Source organism: Osmerus mordax, chromosome 12, assembly GCF_038355195.1.
Source record: "Osmerus mordax isolate fOsmMor3 chromosome 12, fOsmMor3.pri, whole genome shotgun sequence".
In the NCBI taxonomy this organism is placed as follows: domain Eukaryota; kingdom Metazoa; phylum Chordata; class Actinopteri; order Osmeriformes; family Osmeridae; genus Osmerus; species Osmerus mordax.
In genome coordinates this window covers 11,220,720-11,235,854 of record NC_090061.1, presented here as the reverse complement: position 1 = coordinate 11,235,854, position 15,135 = coordinate 11,220,720, and the positions used below count along the sequence as shown (strand labels likewise).

The 15,135-nt window shown below is 49.4% G+C and overlaps 1 protein-coding gene across 2 annotated transcripts in view; it reads left to right on the top strand.

The window, feature by feature from the left end:
- Positions 1-15,135, top strand: part of atp8a1 (ATPase phospholipid transporting 8A1) — an 88,643-nt gene that overhangs the window by 2,627 nt on the left and 70,881 nt on the right. For both annotated transcript variants that reach the window (XM_067247247.1, XM_067247246.1), the window contains exon 2: positions 11,150-11,264. In XM_067247247.1, the coding sequence (XP_067103348.1) occupies positions 11,150-11,264 (115 nt within the window). The remainder of the gene's footprint in view (positions 1-11,149; positions 11,265-15,135) is intronic.

The window sequence follows — 15,135 nt, the reverse complement described above, 5'->3', positions numbered from 1 at the left end:
TCTCTCTCTCTCTCTCTCTCTCTCTCTCTCTCTCTCTCTCTCTCTCTCTCTCTCTATGTCTCTCTCTCTATGTCTCTCTCTCTCTCTCTATGTCTCTCTCTCTCTCTCTCTCTCTATGTCTCTCTCTCTTTCTCTTTCTCTCTCTCTTTTCCAAACACACACACATGCAGTATATATGCCCTCTGTTATCTGATACAGGTATTAGATGGAACTGAGATCCCTCCCTTCTCTTCTGTGTGTTCTCTTCCGTGTGCCTTCCGTGCATAGCTTAGCTGGTTAGGCCACTGGTAAAAGCAGAGGGGAACAGGGTTTTCCTCTCACTGGATTGAGGGCTGCCCATGTGCCTGTCGGATCACCGGCTGATAATAATGTTCTACGAAAGCCCAACGTGCCACTAAATCCCCTGTCTGGGTCTGCCAGCGTGTCCTATCTAGCCCCCCCCGGCCCCCCCGGGCCCCCCTATACCTCTCCCTGCCTTGCGCCAAACGGCATCTCCTTTTTCTATTTTTCACTTAATGTCCTGCCTTCCATCACTGGCCTCGAGCTAATATCCATTTCCCTCGTCTTCTCTTCTCCTTAGATCAGCCCGGTGACTCCTGGAATCCCAGAGTCAGAGTAGACGGCTATTGTGATGCGGGGGTGTGGGGTGTGGATGTGGGGGGGAGGGGCAGTTTGACAGTGTGACAAGACGTGCACGTGCGGTTCCATTCCATGATGGCACATGCAATCAAGGAAACACTAGTTATTGATCAGAATGGAAGATGAAGGGGGCTTGCACAAGCCCATAGTCTCACATGTGCTGATGAAGGAGCCCCCATCCAGCCTCTCCTCTCTCATTCTCTTATCATCTGTCTCCAAGGCACTGCCATCAATGGAATGTCTTCATACAACCCCCAGGGTAATGGCTTTGTTCAGGTGAGCCTGAAGTCATGGTTAATAAGCTTTTGTTCAGAATGAAGCTTATTTATGAGCCCATTCCACTAGCTGCATGGCAAACATAACCCACACAGAAAGGAATCAACACATATCAATTTCTCATAACGGGCTGGGCCAAACCCCAGCTCCGTAACTCAATAATGTGCTCTGTCTCAGAAACACTGAATTATTTATAGAATCTGTATCAGAGACTTCGGCTATTGCTTTCTTTGGTTGGGGGAGGGGGGGGGGGGGCACCTACAGTATTCAGGTGATTTTGTGGTTTTGTTTCTGTGTTGAGATGCACAGAAGCCAGCACATGGGCAGGGCTAATGTGGGCACGTGCTGGGAGATGGTCAATATGATCCTGTCATGGCAGGACTGCAAGGTCAGATATGGAGGCGTCGACAGGCATTCCATGGGAAAGCAACACCATCAATGGTCAGGAAGCTGAAACCATTCCCCTTGGCCCTGTGGCCTAATGCTTTTTACGACCTGGTGTTACGACTTGAAGATAAAGCAGTTCTTGTTTCACTTCTTGATATCCTTTGTTGCGTCTTTCTGTTTCTGTGTAGCCTTGGTTGATACGGTTGGTTATTAATTGCTCTTGACAGTGTGATTTGTGTTCAACTTGTAGCGTTGTTTGACAAAGGTGTGAGGTCTGTCAGCTCAACTCAGGACCAAATGTAAAAGCTCCAGTAGTATGCCCAACCCTCTCAACATGCCACACAAGGCCAGTGTCTCACTGGCTTATCATGCCTCTTTCATTCAGATTATTCCTCTTTTCAGGACATTGTTGGAGCAGGATGTCTATGTGTTAATGATGGCTTTAGGAAACTAATTAGAATACTTTCTAATACAGCTTCATAAAATGTGTGGCTATGGACATAGGAAAGTAAAGCTCGTCTCAACTGATGACGCATGATTTATGAATGAATCTTAAATATTTTAAAAGAAGTGCCACATATGCATATCTCCCTGGAGTGTGTGCCTAAGTGCGTTTTTCCAATGAAAGGTAAGTGTTTGTGAGGAGCACTGACAGATATGAAGTTGTGAAGCGGTTCATTGACATGTTCAGTTCAGGTGGTATCAGTATGGAGTCAAGTCTGAAAACCTCAGGTTTTGTTCATTTCAATGAGTCTGACATCTAAATCCAGATCTTAAAATGCTTCTGCTTTTAACCTTTTGACAAGGAGCTCATCTTAACTGCTTCTGCAGGTCCTTATGTTTCATAATAATGAAGCGTGGCCTTGGCACTTCTAGTGCCTAGACTGACTAAATCTTAGGCCTTCAATATTTAGCAGGAGGCAAGCAAGGGGAACACGGCTTTGTTGCCACGACAACGGTGAGCGAGTCGGTATTCGAACGTGAAGAGAAAAAAAAGAAAGAAAAAGATCCTCTTTGTTCCACTGTGATTAAATATGCCTGGATCTGACTCTATTTAAGCCTTTTACGTTCAAAAAAATCCTTTGTTCGCATGCTTCCGATCATTTTGGAGCCTTGTTATGAACAAGGAGCCGTGAGGAATTGACGTGTGACACAATGGTGGGCCTCTCTGGCTGGCATTCACACAGTCTATTTTCTGCCCTTCCCCTTTATTAAAAGATGTGTAGCATGCCACACGCCTCTCCCCCCCTCCATCATTCATAAACTCCTATGCAGTGGAAAGGTCTCCCTCCCTGCTGATCCCACGCTAAGCTAAGCCCCTGGTGTCACAACCCCCCAGACTCCAGCTGCTTGTTACAGACCAGCTCAGGGAACAACCCTCTGTTGTCTCATCCCGTGGAGAGACAGTACAGCTCTTAATTCCACAACTGGCCTCTTGTTTTTGTTGTGAACACTAGTTACATTGTTGTGATCCGCTAAACGACTTACTGATGGAACCCGTTACGTTGCCCTTTGCTTTTGTCGAGCATCTTGCTCGCTGGCTGGCCCTTCAAACTCTTTCCTCATGGTTGTGGGTAGAGGTTGTGGAAAGAGACATAGGAGGATATGAATAGATGACCTGGAATGTTCTGTGCCTACTGAAATATTTATCCACCTTGATGAATTATGGGTAGTTTTTCACTGGTTGTCATGAGCTGATTGGACAACAGCTTCAGTGGATCTGGGTATAGAACACAGAGCCACTAAGCCATTGGAACTGATCAGATCACAATAGACCCTGGACCAAGAAACCAGATACCCCAGGGTCAGGACCTGGCTTTAACAAGAGCCTATCAAAGCAAATGACTCCGAAATGGACTCTCACAGCTACACAGAAACCCGGAATTGTTGTGTGCAATTTGAAATGGCCTCATATTTCCTACAGCTGTCAGAGCCGAGTCATTTCAGTGGATTCTTCACTGTGTCAATCTGCATTATGATGCACATCTCATTGTGGTGACTGTCTGTCTCCTCTCTGCTCTCATTTAGCTGTTCATGTTAGATCAATGGCAGTAGCCTAGAGCTGTTTTTCCTCCCTTTATTGAATGAATGGTCGGAGAGCCTAGCTGGCAAGACCATATGCCTCCTGTGTTATCGATCTGCCCATGAGGCTCTCGGCTTCATTAGAGCGGGGAGACTGTGCCCTGCCCGGGCCCTGTTCTCTAGGATATATAATCCTCTTTCTACCTGTTTAGGTACCTCCAAAGAAACCCCAGGGGTCGAGTGACATTTGAAAGCAATTATGTCTCTACTATTTAAATGTCTATGCCCGTCATGGTGGCCTACCTGGAATGAATGGCAGAAAGCATCGTGATGTCATAAGGGTTTGGCTATTGACTGGAAAAGCCATAAACCGCAGCATGCTACCGTATTTATGATGACTCGGTTTGAATCAGGAGAGGGTAAACAGGCAGAATGGACTCATTAAAGATGGGTATGATATTGATGTCTGGGCTCAGAGTTTGAGCTGTAAAGGCCATGACTCAGCTGACAACAGAACAGCCTCTATCTTTACTGTGGCAGTAGAACGTCAGGGAAGGTGTTGTGTACTGATAGCTATTCACCTCTTAAAGGAGCCATGGGCCATCGTTCTAGTTATGTAAGTATTTATTGGTTCCTTTACCTGCGGGGAGCGTGGGTGATGGTTGGGCGTGGGGTACGTTTTAGGGTCAACTCTCTCTTGTTTCTGTCATGCTGCCACCACATGCATTTCATCTTCCTACTGGTGACAGTCATGCAGTAATAATCCCTCAGCCCAGCCCACCCTCCAGGCCAAAACATTACTCTGACTATCCCTGTCATAAATCTACAGACTGGAATTAACCTGCTATTTCTACTGACCTGTACCCACAGAGACTTTTGTGTAGACTTACTATTACTGTCTACAATATTAATCCTAATGCATGAGACAAACTCCCAACTTAACCCTACTATTATATTAGTTTGAGATCTCCTCTGTTATAGAGTGAAAGTGTTAATGTTTATGAGAAATTCCCCAACCTGTCAGACATACAAGAAGGAAGTTATCCTGTTGACTGTTAAGTGGTTGTTCTTCATTAACTTGTTTTTCTGTAATAGGAGGAAGTCCAGCTCAGTGTTTAGCATATTTTTTCATAGTCTTCTGTCACTTGTAAGCTGCTGTCGCTTTCTCACTCTAAACCGCAACAGTAGCCTTGCGTTCGTTTCATCAGCCTTGACACGCGACGTTGTGCCAGCCATGTAAAAAGATCAGGTGTTTTCTGACTGAACTACACTTATTTCCCCCCCCCCCCTCCATCTTTAGCCTCAAACATTTCAGCTCGGGAGTTACGCAGAAAGGATATCCCATGCCTGTTGGTTCTAGAGTATATTGTGCACCAGAGCACAGTCTGAGGAGAGGGCAGTGAGGGATGGTGACAGTGGGAGGAAGGGACAGGCTCCTGCCAGTGCCAGGCAGTGCTGGGCTCCAGTTCTGTCCCTGGTGGGCACCCCCCCCCACCCCCAAATCTATGCCCCCTTGTGCCCATTGTTCCATCCTCCTGTCTGTTGGCTGACACAAGCAATAATCCTGACAACTGGCCGGAGTCCAAACTCATTACGCCACTTGCCCACATTGATCCCTCCCCCCGAGGCTTCCCCTCCAGAGCAGGACGTCCACTTCTGCTCTTTCCGGTCTTCCCTCTGTCTGTCGGTCTGATCTTCCCTCCCTCCCTCATGCCCTCCCTCACGCCCTCCCTCACGCCCTCCACACCCTCCCTCACGCCCTACGCCTGTCCCTTCGTCCGTCCATCCCTCCCTCAGCCCATCCACTGAGCCAAATCAAACAAGGCTGAATGTGGTTCTGACAAACTCATCTGAGATTTGTCCTCAGTCACCCTTGTTTCATGTATGCTGTAGGTGGGCAACACAGTGGTCTACAGTGTTGTACATGGTAGTTTACTTACTCAAACCCATTAAGAGGCAGATGAGAAAGGTGAGGCGGAGGAGAGGGACGGCCAATCGACCCTTGTTCTCCGTCCACCTCTCCCTCTGTCTCTATGGGTGTCTGGGTGCTAGTGAGCCGTGACCTGCCTGCGGTTAATGAAATTAACACAGAGCTGATGCCTCTGGGGAATACTAAGAGCAGCTTCCTGTGAGATTTGTCTGAGCTCTTATCCACACAATGTCTTTGGATAAGACGGCGCAAACGAAATGGGGGCATGGACCCTGTAAAAGTCTCTTTAAGGGAAAGCGGGGAAAGGCTATTTTGAATGTTGGACAGCTCCCCTCCCCCTCCCAGCCTCGGCCCTCCTTCTGACGGGGCAGGGGGATGTGATGATGTGTGGTGAGTGAATGGCACAGTTGTCCTGCTCATTTAGAATTTGGGCCATGGAGTTAAGGGGAATTATGCAACTGTGTTTGGTATTATGCTCAACTATGTGATACTTACAAACAAACGTCCTCTAGAGACCTCTAGAAAAATTGCCCCCCGATTCAAACAATTTAATATTGAGAATCTGCTGATATATGTATTTAAATGCATTCTTTCGTCTGGCTTGGTGCAGAAAAAAAAGTTTCTATGCAGACCCACAATTTTTTTGCAGCAAGCTATCTAATTGGCAACAGCCGATAGCAATCAGTTTAACAATAGCCTTGATGGGTCCAGACACCGTTCTTTGAGATCAGAAGAGGACATCCCTCGTCTCATCTCAGGTTAGGACTGTTTAGCTGCATTACAGAACCAAGGGTCAACGGAAAGGTTTGTTGGTTAACCTGAACATCGGCCTGTCTAAGCTTAAGTTTTTCTCAGTGAAGAAGAGGTGAACCTTCTGACCCGCCATTCTGACCAAAGACATCAACAGACTTGATCCATAATGAACTACAACCTCCCAGTGTTCCAAACGGTATGCTTATGTAGCAACACTAACATATTGACTGATCTACACATCTTCAGGTCCTGCTTTGGCACTGTTAGATGTTTCATATTTCAGACTACATATAAGTTCTCCTCAAACTCTCATTTCCATCTCCTGGATGTCAGACTTACTGGATGGAGAGCTGGAGAGGCTAATTTTAGCAGTAGCATCAAGCGGACCGTACTGGTGCAGTGCACCACCAGGTCTACTCCAGCGCCGCCCCCCACTGTGTGGGTTCACTCACAGCGCAGAGACGCTCCATCCATCCCTGCTGCTCAGCTCCATCTCTCCGCCCGCTATCCCTCCAGCCTTATGCTGCACTCATCAATTATGCCAACGCATTCTCATTTGTCAGCTCCTGGATAATGTGCCGTTATTCCTCAATGACACTTTATTGGTGTAGCATTACATGGGTGTCGTGCAAATATTAAACGCCTGTTTGACGTGCAACCGTCATGTGACTTGCGCCTGTTTTGTTGATGTTTGATCGATCTTCTCATCTGAGGGGGCGGGTATTCCAGAAATCAGGTGATGCAACATAACCAGGTCAATTAACCCACCAGCCGATTCACAATGTTGCAACAACCTACTGGCAATGTTGCCACAACGCTGGGTGTCAGCTGGGGAGCTAACTTACCCGGGTATGTCACATGACCTGCTTTCTGGAATACCCCGCTCTCAGATGCAGCCGGGCACGATTTGTGCGACAAATTAGCCCCGGGGAATGTCTTGCAGGCTTTTCATACATGGTGTATAGCCCGCTTACCTAGGTCAGCGTCATTTGAATCAGCAGGTCGCCCCTTCAGTTTGAGTCAGTGTCCTGTCCCTGACTTCCAGCGCACGCTGTCACTGTGTCTCAGCCAGCTGTCTGTCCCGTGATTTTCCTGTGGTGACCTACCTGCGACGCTAAGACCACATGATGGATCGTCTCGAACGAAACGCAATCCTTATCAGGAAGTTCAAGAGGCCTTCCGTGATCCTTAAAGAACACAGCTTTTCTTACACACGCTGCTGAGGAGCAGGCTGGTTATTTCATCGAGGCATTCCTCAAAGGTAGTTCTACCAAGCCTGTGTGAACCTTCTCATTATTGCACCAGGAATAACATCTGTTCCTGAACAGGAGACGGAATGTTTTTCAAGTATTCCTGTGTAAAGAGCTCTCATTGGAAGGGAGGAATGTTCGTGGGCCGTCAATTTACCTCTGGGTGTACTGCAGCCTTAGTGTCTATATCGGGCAACAAATCCCTCACTGCTACGCACATGGGATAATCACCGGCATCATGCTAGCAAGTTTCTCTACTTAAGCAGTAGGCACCACTCCCTAAGCCCCAGTCACTGCCTGGAACCCCCCCTCTCGACTCCACACTAATCCAATAAGCCACCCATCCTGTCCTGTTATCTGGGTGGGCAGTTGCGTAACTGGGTAGGGATAGCCAAGCCGTGTGACCCCCGGTGACCAGAGGACTGCAGAGGATGGAGGTGGCGGTGGGGGTGGGGGGGGGGGTTGGGTTATTTTAAGCCCCCGACACATGCCAAGAGAGAAAAGTGAGGCAAGAGAGTGTAAGTGAGAGAGACAGAACTCTCTTTGTTAATCCCCTCCCTTCAATAACGGCCCATGTGGGTAACGAAAGTGACAAGATGTGTCGTTAAAGATAAGGAGGTTTGCGTGACACGGGTCGGGGTGTGAGAGGGGGGAGGGGGAGAAGGGACAACGGAAAGAGGAGGGGCGGTGATACTTGCTTTGATATCTGTGTCAGACTTCCAGTCTATTTCCTCTAGAGCTGTCCAAGAAAGGGGCGGGGGCCTGGGGGGGGGGTTGATGATGGAAAGAGAGAGAGGAGCGGGAGGGACGGGGGGTTGGGTGGATGCATTGCAACCGGAGCTTGAGGGCTTTGATTGCAGCGCCGCATGACACTGCGGGTTGGTGTTGGTGTTGTTGTTGTTTTTAGCTGGCGTCCCCCGTCACCTCCTCCCTGCCCCCTATCCTCCTCCCTGCCCCCTATCCTCCTTCCTCCTGGTCCACATTTAATCCCCAGAAATCCATTTACAGCCACACTGCTCAGTGTTGTTGCTACATTCCCCTAGTGACGCCCCCACCTCACACGCATGACTGGAAAACCGATCCCCCAACCAATTGGACACACACACACACACAGGGGAACCTGAGAGCCTGGGAATATCTTCAACGTCACACTGAGCTGCGTAGGGCTGTGGTCTCTGCAATCCTCGGAACAGATCTAGCTTTGAAAATTACTAACATCACTCACCTCACTCCACCCCTTAGGCCTTAAACCCAACTTTTTCCACATTTTCATGTAGAAATCCTCATCCTCTTTGTAACGTTGAGCATTGAATCAGTCCGTCGCCGGGGTGTGGGTTGACACTGTAACGCCGGGGTAAGTGGCCAGCGTAGTGCCACTCCAGCAGGCAGCACTTGGCACCCCTCACCTAGGGGGCAGTACATCCTCTCACCCTGGGGCTGCACCCCCTTCAACTCACGGGTGTTCAGAGAGGGAGGGGTGCGGGGGAGGACGGGGGGGAGGACGGGGTGCTAGTGTGATTCCCCCTCTCCCCGGCTCTTCCCCGTCCCGCTCCTCTCACATGTGAGCCCAGCTGCCCCTGTCGCTGCCTGCTGTCAGCCGCTGGAGTGCGGAGTGGAGGAGCTCAGGTCGTGTCCAGGGGAACCCCCCCCCTCCCCCTTATCTCTGTCTGGGCTGGGACGGGACCTCCGAGACAACCTGGGAATCCCTAAAGCACTCTGCGCTGTTGTCGCCTTCCTCCGTGTAATCGTCCCTCCCTTTCTACCCCTCAACAGGCATCATGTGCAGTTAAAATCCCACACTGTGGATGACAAATGCTTAGGGGTCGCTGTACTGATGACAGGGCCAATAGATTATCTTATCTGTTGCCGTAGTAATAAAGAAGGAGAGTTTAAGTGAGAGTGGGACTACAGTTGACTACAGTGCTCAATGAGGTACATAATATATTTTGAATTCAGTGGGTAATTTAGCTCTGTGCTGGTCAGGAAAGGGAGACTTAATGGAGTGGATGTGTAAGAGTGTGCATATTGGACAGTGGAAAGCAACATGCTTTTTCGTAATGACCTGAAAGCGATACCCGCTCGTAACGAATACGCTTCTACAGAGACGCTCCTCACTACCTATCACTACCTCAGTGAGATTGTTAGGATCCACGACATACCCGTATGACTCATGTTTTGGCTCCAGATACTTGATTAGATCATCTGAAAACGAAAGGGAAATTTGAAGGCCGAGTGTAAGTTCGAGGGCGTGAAGAAGGAGTAACTGGGCATCTGGTTACCCGTGTTCGACATATTGGGAATCCGTAAGAAAACAAAACAAAAAACCGACAGCCCACACGTTTGAGCTCTGTGGTAGCCGAGCAGCGTCTTTGTGAGCCACTGGAGGGTCTCACAGCGCTCCACGAGGGGTCAACAGCAGCCGGGGTTCAGAGAGACATGCTGGAGCTAGCTTCCTTTTGCCCGTCAGTGAGCCACACGAAGGAACCACACGCACGATGAGTCGAAGGCCAAAGGAAAACATGCTCGAACGTGGCGATGGCTGAGACCACGTACGCAAGCTTCGTGGACCAACCGACTGACCGAGCTATAGTGCTGCTAACCACAGCTTAAAAGCATTAGGCCTATTATAAGTAGGCTACGAGATAGGAGTCTGTTGTCTTGGTTATTTCCAGGCAACGGTGTTTGAACATTGATTTCCTTTAGACAGCGAGGATATTTAGAAGGCTGTTTCCTTTCTCCGCGCTAGTCTCGTTCTCGTTTCTGGCTCTCTTACCCCTGCCCTGTTCCTGTCCTGTTTGGCCTTTGAGAACCAGCGTAGGCCAGCCTCCGGCCCTGACCTCACAGCAAACACCAGACACCACAGCGATCACACCGACGATAAGCCACCACCGCCAGCAGGAAGTTCCAAACTCTCGACAGGAAATACCGTCTCTAATCACGGACGGTTTCCCAGCAGCAATGCAAAACCTGCACCGAGCTCTTTCGAAATGAAAAGTGTAATCTGAGCTTGGCAAGACTCTAACGGGCACTTTGTCAGCCTGTTTGATTGGCCCTTGACTTTTTAATGCACTTCCAGTGTCCGGTTGTGGAGAAAGCAGACATCAGTGCACTGTTTTTCCTTTGGTTTGTCTATGGAGGCATTAAGCCCTACAGCAAACACGGCCACGTAGGCAGTCTCACCTGCACACACCTGTGAGCGTGGGGGTGGATCTGTGTGTTTGCCCAGGTTTGGCCGCAGTGAGGTGCTTGGCAGCTAAGGAGACGTAGCCGATCCTCTTTAAGATGGATCCCAGTGTAGTCCCTCTCTGTGTTGGAGCACGCCCTGGAGATAACACTGTCTGAGTGCTCCTGTCACCACATGCGCACACAAATACACCCCATACACACACACACACACTACGATGCCACCTGAGCCCTGCCCAGGATGGATCAGCCTGTGAAAGCACACTGAGCTGTTTGCCCTTGACTGGGTCTCCTCCCTCACAAAAGCCTTGTGTTCGACACCTAGACCTGTCTAGACGAAAGTTGTCATACTTTCTCTCATTTTCTTCGTGACCTTAGGACGGTTTTGCACTAACTCGGGGCGTGCCTTTGAGAATTCCGAAAACTTTCATCCCAATGGTCTGTCTGTGTAGCCTCAACCCCAATTTAGAAGAGAGTAGCTGTTGGAAAATCAATGTAAAGTACTGACTTGGGCCTTTTACTGGGTTACTGAGAGTAAAGAGCCAATAGACAGCTCGCACGGATGATTCATTTGAGATGGATTGAGGCATCAGTCAATATGAATGCAGAGACTATATCTACCTTCATTCTCCAATTCATATCTGGCGTGGGAGACGTCGCTTCAAGGTTGATATTTTCTGATGTGCATCTCTCCATGTTTTGTGTGCAGGCTATGAGAAGACAGAGGACACCACAGAGAAGATCTCATTAGCTGACCAGGAGGACGCCAGGCTGATATACCTCAACCAGCCACAGTTCACCAAGTTCTGCAGTAATCATGTCAGGTAAGGACTATATGGCTGCAGGCCAAGCGTTAGAACGACGTCACTTGAATGCAGTTTCCTGTGTATGATGACAGAAGACTGTGGCCAACCAGCCTTAAACGGGGGAATGGTTTCCAAATTGTATGATCAAATAAGATCTGAATGTCATAAATAAATGTGAAGTGCCAACACAATTGGTGCAAGGGGCTTAAATATTCCATGCACCATTTATAGGTTATTGATTCTGAGGCACACAGCCAACATCTCTGCACGATAACAGCATGCTCCGGACGAGGAGGCCAAACGAGGCCGATCGTGCAGCGCGGTTTTCAGGAGCTCGTTTCCTTTTTCTTTCTTTCTTTTTCCTTTTTTTTTTTTCTCCCTTTTGTTTGTGCATCCATGAAGTCGGAGGTGCCGAAGGTGCCTGTGGGAGTGTGGGCTCCCGGCGCACCGTATGTCATCTCTAGATGAAGTCACAGACGCACTGCAGCACTTCACCACTCTACCTTCCACCTGGGCTGCCTTCTCACTGACATGGGCGGGGGGGGGGGGGGGGTGAGGGGGAGGGGGAGGAGGGGGAGGGGGAGGAGAAGAGGGGGTAGAAGGAGGAGTTTTGGTTTAGGAGAGGGGGAGGAGTATGAGGGGTGGGTGTGGGGGGGGGGGAGAAGGAGGACTGTGGTAAAGCAGGTGCTACAAGGAGGAGGCTAGGGAGAGCATCATAAAAAGAGATGTAAAGGTGTGATATAAATAACAAGCAACAACTATGACAGCTCACAACAACAGAGGCACTGTTGCTGGGAATGCAGCAAAGTTCACAACATGGCAGGAAGTCGATACGTTCCAGTTTAAGCACTGCCTCTATGATCTGTGAGGCCGGCGATGAGGAACGGGCAGGTAGCCAGGACAGCAGCTCCTCTACAGACTCCCAGGTTGGTGTCTACTGCCTGGTGGGAAGGTCATGGACCCTGGAGACCACAGGCACCATGAGGTCCACACGAAGGCTCTGAATTAGAGTGAGTGGCTCCAAGACTCAGTTCAACACTGAAGCCCTAGCCTTCTCCCAGAGGTACATGAAGACAGGGAAGAACTAGAACTAGGGGCCCACGCCCAGATGTTCACATCATTATATTGGCTACTCAGAAGGCAAGTGCTGCTTTTCATCATGTTAACCCAGAACCTCTGTGGCTTCGGCCTCATCTTAGCCTCCCAACGCACAGCGAGTCTGAGGAAACTGCCTCTTATCTCCGACTCTCCACGCTCCTAAAATCATCAGCTGAGCATCTTCTCCTTCCCTGACTCATCCCAGCCCCTACGCAGCTGGATCCACGAGGGTGCCCCAGTGCTGGGCCAGTCTGCACACTGGGTTGTGTCTCCAGTATGCCCTCTCCCTCCTTCCTGGTGGTAGGAGATGGAAGCAGTTTTTAGCATTAAAAGGTCAGGTCTGGGCTGAGCGTCCTCTGTCAGGGGGTATTAGCGTTAGCATTCCTGCTGCATGAGTGGCTGGAGAAGTGTGCCTCCCCCTCTGTGCACGCACACACACACATACATACATACATGCATTTATGCACAAACACACACACACACACACACATACATTTATGCATACATACATACATGCTTTTATGCACAAACACACACACACACACATACATACATGCACGCACACACACTTGCGCACACACACACACATACAAATAAACACATTCTCTCTCACACACACACACACCTACTCACTTTCACAAACAGTACACAATAGACACACACACCCACTTTCACATGCACACAGCAAACAAGTAATGAAAAAGAAACACATTCGCTCAGGCCTACCACTGTTTTCAGTGGAAGCAAGAATCGTCATTAGCACGAGAGCCTGGGGCTAAGGTAAGGACTGGATGATGCTCTCTGTGCATTTTCTATTGAGGCCTAAATTGACCTCGTCCTCCTCCCATGCTAAGACGCTAGCTGTGACTCAGGGATGTAGGAATGGTGTGGTCCGCCTGGCATCGCTCTTTCCCCAACCTCTTCCCGTCTCAGTTCCCCCATGCCTTGCTGCTCTGAGCAGGTGGTCACACCAGTACCAACCGCCACTATCACATCAACGTCCTCTTCTGAATGACCACAAAAAGAGAACCCCCACTCTCTCACCAGCCCTTCGTTCAGCGCGTCATTTCTGTAGCCAGCATCGATGCTGTGCTTTTTCCTTACCTCTGTGACCCTCCTGCCTTGCTTCTGTTGGTGTTGCCGGTCTGACGGCCTGCTTACCACAGTGGCCTTGCAGCTGTGGTATGCGTGGGAGTTGCTCTTTACTCAGCTGTACTGCTTGTCAGAGCAGATCTGCTGTTGATGTCAGTGTGACACGGGCAGTGGTGGAGCGGGCTGGACCTGCCACTGCCAACACGAGTGGCGGGCCAAGCTGCTCTCCATTTGCGTGTCCATTAAGCGCTGACATAATGACTTTGTACGCAGCTCCTAGGAACAGGAGGACACGCACTCACACCGACAAAAAGCACAAACACGTAAAATCTTAATTAAAAAAGACAAATGTTTACCAACGCTGACGTGTGCACAGTGCCCTCACAAGGACACGCTCACCAAGTGACAGATGGAGAGCTTCCCTGGGAGGTGTGCTGGGTGCTTTTTGGACCGGTTGCGGGGAAAACCTGCTCACCATCTTTAGCCGTGAAGGTTAGAGTCGCTTTTGTGTGATTGCGTTTGCTGACAAACACAAAGTCGAAGATGTCATCCTTGGCAGCAGAATGCCAGTGCTGTCGTGAGAAAAACATTTAACAACGCTCGGAATCTTTGTTCCTTTGTTCCTGCTGGAGAACACAAAGGACATGGCTTCTTCAAGTCACTCCCTTCACCCTCAACAACAGAATTGTTTTCATTGGTGAAGGTTTACTTAGATCAACACTCTATTATGGACCAACCAGTGGGCGACAAAGCCTGTGATGATGGCTCCATGACATTTCCCTCAGTACACACACACACCCACTCTCAGAGGTTTAAAGGTTACACCTCCATGGTGTGTGTATATAAATAACATTCAACCTATACATTTATTGATTGAATTCAGAGGGCTCCTTCCCACCTGAAGTGAAGATACAGACAGGAAGTACGGTCACATCGGTAGGTGACAAATTCAATAAAAGGAATTTTTTGATGGCATCTTTTTTGGAAAAGATTCTTTTGCACCCTTCTCGACGTATCGAGAACACACACTCGGGTTGTACACCTCTGGGGCACCCAGACTGACAGCGTACACTGCCAGTAAGCAGGGGAGACAGTGGATGGATGGAGCACTATCTCTTGTCATTGACTGTCTGCCAGTCTCGCCATGCTTGCCAGCTGTCTGCTCGTAGGTGGTGATCTGTCTGTCTGAGGGGCTCTCTGGATGGGGGGATGGTTGCCTTCCGTGTGCGTGCTTGTATGAATGAATGACCTTCTGCTAGTGTGCTAGGCTACACTATCTGCCCACTGCTTCCTGGAGTAGCTTAGCATTGTGTCTAATGTACAGTGTCAATAGAACATGCAAAGCACTGATAACAAGCTAACCTTCCGACCCCCTCTGATTGCTCTGGTTGCAATCTTTTATTGCGTGTGTTTGTGGGTGCGCGCGCGTGTGTTTGTGTAAACAAGGTAGTGCTGGTGGCTCAGCATACATCACCACGTACAGTATATCTCGCCCAAGTGCCTCGCCCCGACCAGCCCTTAATGTGGCTGTAAATCAGAGAAGGTCCCGGGCTGAGGGCCCTGCTAGCCTCTCTTCACCTCCTTGACTACTGTAGATCATGTCGGCCAGGGACGCTTTACGACCCCCCCACCCTGCCAGCTTCCCTGTTCCTCCTGATTATGCTTTATGGTCATTTAGTCCACTGGCTTGCCGTTCATG